The following is a 9,671-nucleotide window of genomic DNA, read 5'->3' as shown; positions in this document are numbered from 1 at the left end:
TCAACTGATTCTGCGCAAACAGGCCCGTGTGAACCTATGCAACCAAACTGTGCGTTGGAAAAGGAAAGAGGAGTTGATGACCTTTTGTCAAAGTGGTACAGTGTCAACTGTCAACTGTCAACTGTCAAATAAGGAAACACCAACTTGTCTTGAGGTGTCACCAACAATAGCAGTCAGGACCACATTTTTCAACAGGCAAGCTGACTCTACACTTTTGGATACCAATATGGCCCTCGCAGCAAACAGTCCCCTTGTAAGTTCTTCGCCTTTGTACTCCCAGCAAGACCCAAAGCTACAAACAAATAATCCCTTTTTGTCAAACTGGAAAAAGGAGAGCTCGAGACAAGATAGGATTAAATACTGAGACAAGCATGGCCAACCTCACTACTGATACTGTAACCAACAAAAAGAAAACGAGATCCACTGCTTTGACTACAAAACCCACGAGATTTTCAAAAAGACTCAAACTCAACACTATGGTAGAGGTTGTTCAACAACCCTGCCCATCTCCATGATCACCCTATGCTGGAACTACCGAGGGCTTGGGAACCCTCGGACAGTTAGAGAACTCCACCTGATGGTGAGAGTTAAGTCCCCATCTTTGGTCTTTTTAATAGAAACCAAATGTAAAAGAGAAAAAATGGAATTCATAAGAAACAAGTTAGGTTATGAATGCAGTTTCACAATGGACTGTATAGGTCGAAGTGGTGGCCTAACTTTCTTTTGGAAGCAAGAAACATATGCTAGTCTATTGTCTTATTCTCTTAGCCATATATCTCTCCATGTCCAAATGGGAAATGCAGCAAAACAATTCATCATCACTGGTTTTTATGGTTAGCCTACTACTGCCAAAAGAAAGGAAAGTTGGAACCTCCTAAGACAACTAAAAGTGAACCGTGACACTCCCTAGCTGTGCATGGGAGATTTTAACGAAATCACTTCTCATGGAGAGAAAATGGGTGCCCCCCCGACCTTTTAACCAGATGGAAGACTTTAGACAAACTCTTGTTGATTGTGACCTTGGAGACCTTGGGTTTGAGGGCTCCCAATTTACCTGGTGTAATAATCGTGAGGGACCAAATTTAACAAAAGAAAGATTGGATAGAGGCTTAGCAAACTGTGTGTGGCAAGATATATATGACTCTAACTCGGTCACCATTCTACCTACTATAAGTTTTGACCACAACCCCCTCATTATCTCAAGCAAGTCTTATGTTTCCTCCTTTTCCATTAACAAAAGGGTCTTCGGATATGAGGCCTCGTGGGCCAAATAGGAGGGGTGTGAGACTGTGATCAAAAGGGCCTGGCAAAGCACTCTCCAATCTGGTTCAAGGGCAGATGTCACAAGAAGGGGACTTGAAAGGTGTAGATACCAATTGAGAGAGTGGAGAATCCTCTCTAGAAGATCTCACCAACAGACCATAACTACCAAAACTGAACTTCTAAGATCTTCACAAGCTTCCAATACTGGTTTGGACAATAATCAAATTCAAATTTTACAGAAAGATTTGGATGCTTCCCTAGAGGAAGTTGATCTAAAGTGGCAACAAAGAGCCAAGATGAAATGGCTCAAGGATGAGGATAGGAATACCAAATATTTTCACGAATGTGCCTCGGTTAGAAAACAAAAAAATCTAATTCAGAAACTCCAAACTGAGACAAGGTAGATCTTGACTACTCCTGAAGACATTGGGGGAGAATTCCAATAAGTTTTTAGGGACCTTTTCACTTCCTCCAATCCTGCTGTCCCTAACCCTCTATTGGATAATTTCAGAGCTATTGTCACCCCTGAGATGAATTTTTCCCTAACAAAGGCTTACTCTAGAGAGGAGATCAAGCTAGCTACCTTTCAAATGAACCCTCTAGGTTCCCAGGGGCCAGATGGTTTCCCTACTATCTTTTTCCAAAATCATTGGCACATTGTTGGGGGTGATGTGGTAGCTGGTATTCTAGAGCTCCTTGTCACCAAGTCTGGTTTTCAAGGAATCAATCAAACTTTCATCACCCTCATTCCCAAGAAGAAGTCCCCTTTGTTTGTCACAGATTATAGGCCCATTAGCCTTTGCAACGTTTTCTATAAAATCATTGCAAAGGTTATTGCAAATCGCCTAAAAACCATCCTGCCTCAAGTAATTTCAGACACTCAAAGTGCCTTTGTCCCAGGAAGAATGATTTCTGATAACACTATAGTGGCTTATGAGCTATTGCACTCAATGCAGAATAGAAGTAGAAACCACAAAGAAGGTTTCATGGCCCTCAAGCTCGATATGAGCAAGGCCTATGATAGGCTAGAGTGGACTTTTATTCAGTAAATCCTTCAACGTATGGGTTTTGATAAGAAGTGGATGATCGAGCTGATTATGTAATATATTGGAACCGTGTCTTACTCAATCCTACCCAATGGTTCACCTTAAACACCATTCAAGCCTTCAAGGGGTATACATCAAGGAGACCCCCTCTGTCCCTACTTGTTCATTCTATGCTCAGAAGTACTCACCTTTGCATTAAACCAATCTGAACAGAAGGGCTTGATCTCTGGCTTCCCCATTACTGAGGCTCCTTCACTATTAATCATCTCTTTTTTGTAGATGATACTCTGGTTTTTTGTAAAGCTCAGTTGCAGGAATGGAGCAGGCTTCATAACATCCTAAATTTGTATGAAGCAGCCTTGGGTCAGAGGCTCAACCTTGATAAGTCTTCGATCTTCTTTAGCAAGAATACAAGGCTAGAGATCCAAAATTCCATCCTGACCACTACTGGGATTAAAGCCTCGAGACCATTTGAAAAATATCTAGGATTACCTTCTTATATTGGTAAGAACAAATCAAGGGCTTTCTTTCCCATCCTGGATAGAATCAAAACTCAAATGAACAGCTGGAAAACAAACCTGCTATCCCCAGCTAGTAAAGAGATTTTGCTGAAATCAATCATTCAATCCATCCCCACATATTGCATGGGCATTTTTCTAATTCCCAAGGGCATACTTAGGAACATTAATAAAATGATGCAATCCTTTTGGTGGGGGATTAGAAACCAAACTTCCACGACGCATTGGCTTAATTGGAAAGGGATTGGAAAGAGCAAACAAGTCGGGGGTCTGGGATTCAGAGATTTCGAAGACTTCAACAAAGCTCTATTAGCCAAGCAAGGGTGGAAGCTCATCACCAATACTCAGTCCATGGCCTCTTGAGTCCTTAAAGCCAAGTATTTCCCTTCAACTGAATTTTCCATAGCAAGAGTTAGAAGGGGTGATTCCTTTGTGTGGAAAAGTATCACAGCAGCTAGACCATTACTGTTTGAGGGCCTTCTATGGAAGATAGGAAATGGAAACAAAGTGAAGATTTAATTTGACCGATGGTTGCCCATTCCAACGTCCTATAAGACTCAGTCTCCTCCCAAGGTGCTCAGCACATAAGCAACTGTGAACTCTCTCATTGATCAAGACACTCACTCTTGGAACTTACCTCTTATTCGGAGTGTCTTCATCCCTGAGGAGGCTGCAATTGTACCTAGAATTCATATTAGTCCTTGCAACAGCGACGACAAGCTGGTATGGAGATGCACTACAAATGGTATCTTCTAAGTTAAGTCAGCATACCATCTCCAAGTCTCTGTGAATGACATCAATAAGGGGCAATCATCAGGATGCCATTCAACTAATGAAGGGGTCCTATGGAAACTGCTATGGAAGCTTAGAGTGCCTAACAAAGTCAAAATGTTCCTCTGGAGATCAGCAAGGGACATTCTTCCTACCAGGATAAACTTGTACAAAAGGAAGATCATAGATTCACCCATGTGCCCAATATGTCTAACTCACCCAGAAACCACGTCCCATGTTCTATGGACGTGCAAAGCAGCCCAAGATGTATGGAGCAATAGTTCGAGAAGATCACAGAAAAGCAGGACTGAGGAGGCTCCTTTTTATGAGTTGCTCACAGAGCTTCTATCTACTCTTCCTATAGAGGAACACACTAAGCTAGCTCTCATAGCTAAGGAACTCTGGTACAGAAGGAACAAATTTATCTTTGAATCCAGATTCACCTCACCTCAACAGGTTTTAAAGCTTGTCTCCACCAGCATATCAAACTTGGATGAGCTAGAAAGACACCAACTGAAGATAACTCCCAAAAGCCAGTCTCTTGCCAAGTGGTGTAAGCCTCCTACCAACAGCTATAAAATAAATTGGGATGCAGCCATCGACAAGGTTAACTGCAAGGTGGGCATCGATGTGTCAATCAGAGATTGGAATGGCCTTGTGACAGCAACACTCAGGAGCCCTTGTTACTATTTTCGTGATCCACTTATGGGAGAAGCATTATCTGCTTTGAGAGCTGTGCAATTCGACATCAAGATCGAACTTAACAATGTCATCTTCAAAGGGGATTCAAAGCAGGTGATAAACGGCATAAATGTTTCAATTGAAAATTGGAGTATTGCGGGTTGATCTGTCAAGACATCAAGAAATTACTACGCACATACCTATCTTGGTCTGTTTGTTATGTACGTCGACAAGCCAATGTAGTGGCTCACAGCCTAGCTAAGAGTTCACTAGACCTGTCTGAGGTCTTAATTCATGTAGAGGATTTTTCTCAATGTATTCACAATCATCTATTCTGAGATATTAATATGAAGTTATCTTTTCTCAAAAAAAAAAAAAAAACTCAAAATCAACCATATTCCACATTAAGACACTAATCGAGACATATACTAACTTTTTATGACAGTCTAAGCTCCAATACTTTGAAGTATACTCTATTTACAAGCTCAAACAGAAATTGTACTCACCATTGAAGTCATAAAAAAATCAAACTTTTACAAAACTTAAATATTTATTGCTTAATAACACATGCTAATTTAGACCTCAAGTCATCCTCTTCACAAATCTACTATTTTCTTCAATAAAAGTCTTACTCTTCCATTAACTATTTTACACATACTGAAATTATAGAGAGAGAGAGAGAGAGAGAGAGAGAGTAACTTACCAAAGCTAAACTCTTGAAGTAAAGGTTGGTTGTTAATAACAAACAAACACTCACCAACTCTTTCTCTCGGTTTCACTATGCTTTTGTGTTGTGAGTTTTATGTGCTGGATCTTTGAGTGTGTATGTGTGCAACGGCAAAGTAGAGGAAATGGAGGCCGTCTGTTTCAACAAATGGAACAAAGTTCAGAATAAATGGAGGAAGAACTCGGCTGAAAATGATCCTGATTAGCTCTCTTTCTCATACCTCTCTTTAATGCCACTAAATTGTCAAGTGTATGGCTTTTGATCATGTGAAGTTTATAACAGCCATCCATGTGTAAAGGACTGCGGAAGCTCAAGGGACACTTGCTAAGGGACTGAGAAAACAAAGCTTGTGAGGTGGTATGCTATGAGTGACACGTTGCACACTCCTGACGTTGGGCCACTTGGCATCCAAAAATACAAAAATCTTTATTACATCATAAATTTCTAACAGTTCCAACTAGAGCAATGATGTAAATATCACTTAAAATCATAAATTGACTTTGTGCTTGGAATAACATTCTAACTAGTATAATCCATAGAATGTCCTATGCTTTTTTATTAGATCAATATATCCAAGATTACATGCTTTAGAACACAAAGGAAGACGACATTTTAAAGTAGCGCCAAATCTAAACGTCTCGTTATCTCCCTTTTCTCTCTAGAGTAGTCCCCCTTAAAAAAATCCAAACCAGAGGAGGGGGGTTGGAGATTCGGCTCCTCCCTCCCTCACCCCTCCTCCCTCTTCTCTCTAGTTTTTTCTTTTATTTTTTTTTATTTTGTGTGTTTTTCTTTTAAAGTAAGGTGGAATGTCGATCTGTTGTTCTCTGGAGCCCCGTGACCACCGCGCGCCCCACCACAAGATTTCCAAGGTGCCAATCCTTCAAACGGGCGAAGAGTCTCGTCGAACGGAGCGCGCGTGAGCCACACTAGCAGTCCAAAGTGTGTGTGTGTGTGACATCAATGCGCCACCGCAAGGGGAGCTCTACCGCCACCATGCGCGGTGCTTCTGGTACCAGGGCCATCGGTTTCTTCAGACTCGATTGTTCGCTGTACTTCCAGGGTGACGCGTGTCCCTCACGCGCCACCACAGTCCCTATGTTTGCTTTTTTGATTTTCTATAAGGTTGAAAATGCGGATCTACAACTTTCCAAGCTATATTGCTCTATTTCCTCACGTATCATTTACGTTTTCTGTTATTTCCTTTGTTTTAGATTAATAATAAAAAATAAATAGTCTGTTGGACATTTTGTCCATATAGTGAAATTTCTCTCCTCCTCTGGAGGGTGGGGTTTGAAATCTCTGCTTTAGGCAGACTGTGATCTTTCAGACGGTTTGTCTGTAGAGAGTTGTAGAAGTTAAGACCATACTAGTTACAAAGGAATTTGTGTATTGGTGGAGCCCTAAACGTGAGTAGTTGGCTTCTAATCTGGGTTTTTCTTCGTATGTATCAGTCACAGCTGTAACTTCACTTTCATGAATGAATGCATTCTATTCCTCATAAAAAAATATATATCCAAGATTAACGAAATTATTTTTTATCAAAGTTTCTTTTAGGGTATTACACCCATGACCCATGTATTGTCTACGTGGGAATGGAAGTTACAAGTAGTTAAATAACTCCCCACCACTAACAGTTAATTAACCACCTCATTAGGAAACTCTTTAAATAGGAGTCTTACTTACATCACTTATGTGTGTGGAAAAAGTGAGTGAACGTCCAAACAAAGGTCTCACTATCTCTACAATTTCTTAGAGCAACTATCTTAAACTTTTTAATCTTGAAGTGTGGAATTATTTAAGTAGACTCTAATAGCCTCCTAAGTGACGTAGATGTACAATCATAACAATTTAACATGAGCTGTAGGTCAAGAAGAAATTCGAGCTTATGAGAATTCTGCTCTGCTTGAGGTAATTTGAATTACCCCTATCTAATAGTTTCTATTCTCATCCCGGACATAGTAATATCAAATACAAAAACACTAGGCAAAAGTCCCAAGTATTATATGCCAACCAAAGCATCTAAGACAAAACTTAAGGATAAAAAAGTAATTTAATGCATCAAACAAAATTACTGTAGATAGTTGCAAAGCCGTCTATATATGTTACACATACATACATGTGTGTATATATTCATAGATATATGTATATATATTATGATTTTAGTACGAAGGAATGGGTAGAAAAAAGGAAGATATAGAAATGAAGATTGGAAATTTGAAAGAATTGTAGACATGCCATTGCTTGTATTTATCTTTTCTTCATGCTATGTGGTGGGGTCATCCCAAAATCAGAGTCATTAGAAGAACAATCAATATGTTTTAAGTAATAATCATTTTTTTTTTTTTGGATTAGCAAGTACAAACTCTTACCAATAGGTAGAAGATGGAGCTTGCTACACTCCTTATATGATACTAGAAAGTAGAAATACAATCCACCATCTTCTTGTTGGTGCTAATTTATTTGTCAACTGTTTTAGAAAATACCTCATATTAGATTGATCTATACATATAATCCAAGCTTAACGGGTCAAGTCTCCAATCAAATTTGAATTAGTTATAGAGGGGCCAAAATTGTTTAGAATTAGACTTTATATTCAAAATATATCTTTTAAGAGATATTTCACAGAAGAACAAAAAAGGAAAATCTGCAAAGTAATTATAAAATAAGTCTTTTAAGATTTTAAAAGCTATCACATTTCAACTTTATTTTTATTAAAACAAATAAACAACTCATGTGGTGCCCATAATTGGGACACCCATGTGGTGGCTAGGAGGGTCCAGATTGCCTCCATGAGGTGTCTGGAATTGGGCTGTCTCATGGTAGCTGATGTTTGGGCCACGCAGTCACCATAGGTTGCCAAAACAGGCAACCAGCATGGTGGCCGAAACCTGGCAGCTACAGCAAGTGACTCTTTCATTTTTTTTTAATGAAAACCAAGTTCTTGTAATAAAAGAATTTTATTCTATTTTCTAAAAAGATTTTAATTTGTTTCACGAAGAAAATGAAAGTTGGAATATGGTGATGGCTTTTGATTTGGTCAGCTTTTTTTTTTTTTTTTATTTGTGTTGACGAATGGAAAATAGAAAAACTCTACATTCATTCGAATTCATGCACCCCTTGCGCACAAAAATGACATGGCATTGCTGGGTTAATGAAACGTACGTGTATCTTGGCATCAGGAGTGGGTCTGGGTTAGGGCTTCAAACGGTCCGGTCCGGTCCAATCCAACGATGGACCGATTTTTCCGGACCGGACCAGACCGATAGCTATTGGTCCAGTTTGGTCCAGTCGGTCCAACCTATTTTTTTTTTAAATAAGTAATAAAAAAAATTATTTAAAATATTAAATTAAATTAAGTGACTTATTAATGTAGATTATGTAACAAACTCAATAAAAAAATATTTTATATGGTCAATAATAATAAATTAGATGAAAATTATATTATTAATTTATGTAATTACTATATAATTAACTAATTGATATTATATATTTATTAATTCATAGAATATTAACAAGTGTTAATAGCATATTTAAAATTTTATATAGTTAATAGTGATAGGTTAGATGAAAATATATATAAAATATTGTTAATTTGTAAAATATTAACAAGTATTAATAATATATTTAAAAATTTATATTGTTAATTATACAATTATTATATATAAAAAATAATTTTTTTATTTTTATTTTTCATAAGGTCCGGTCCGGTCCGAAAAAATCATGGACCGTGGACCGGATCGAATGTTTTTGGTCCTCTAAAATGTGGACCAGACCGGACCGGTTTAAGTCTCGGTTCGGTCCGGTCAGGACCGAAACGGTCGGTCCGTTTGGTCCGACCGGCCCGTTTATCTCCCCTAGTCTGGGTTGCGGAATGGGCGGGAGACGAAATGGTTTTCTCCTAAAATGTATTTAGTCTAAACTCAGTCTAAGGCCCCGTTTGGATACAGAAACACTCTCAACTCATCTCATTTCATCTCATCATTACAATTTTTCTAAATTCTCATACAAAATATAATAAACAATTCAACTTTTTCAAATCTCAAAATAATAATAATATTAAAAAATAATATTCTAACAATAGTTTATTCAACTCATCTAAAACCATCTCATCTCACTATCCAAATGAGCCCTAAGAGATGGTTTTCTCACTAGCCCTCCTATCATCTGCTTTCTTCTTCATCTTTGCCCTATAGTAATGATTACCAGAAAAAATTAACTCCATCATCATCTGGCACTAAAATAAGCCTAGCAATTCTTTTTGTCATAGTTATCCTAGCTTTTATATTTTTCATATGTGGTCTCCTTCCCTTGCTTGTTAGATTTCTCACAAGGATAGATCTTCATCATCAATTACTGAATCCCACATATACCCATATATATATATATATATATATATATATATATATATATATATATATATCTGGTAGAGGCCATAGCCCTATACGCAACTTCTACACTTGATCTAGCCACTGTAGGTTGTTTCTTTGCACTCTATGATATACAATTACTTCCAAGAAACGTGCAAAAACCTGTTGTAGACCTTCTTGTAGTGGGGCAGCCAGCCCAATCTGCATCTGAAAACCCATATAGATCAAGTGTACTATTGGACAGAATTCTAAGACCAAGAGTAGCATTGCCTTATAAGTATCTTAGGATTATTTTAAC

At 38.2% G+C, this 9,671-nt stretch overlaps 1 protein-coding gene across 1 annotated transcript; it reads left to right on the top strand.

Moving 5' to 3' along the window:
- The first annotated feature begins 3,793 nt into the window (after positions 1–3,793).
- Positions 3,794–4,444, top strand: LOC108979580. Its single transcript, XM_018950285.1, has one exon. It carries the CDS (start codon positions 3,794–3,796, stop codon positions 4,442–4,444), a length of 651 nt encoding a protein of 216 aa, XP_018805830.1.
- Positions 4,445–9,671: the final 5,227 nt, after the last annotated feature.

Source organism: Juglans regia, chromosome 8 (assembly GCF_001411555.2).
Source record: "Juglans regia cultivar Chandler chromosome 8, Walnut 2.0, whole genome shotgun sequence".
NCBI lineage: Eukaryota > Viridiplantae > Streptophyta > Magnoliopsida > Fagales > Juglandaceae > Juglans > Juglans regia.
Note: the sequence above shows the minus strand (reverse complement) of the source record. Positions and strands in the feature narration are given on the sequence as shown.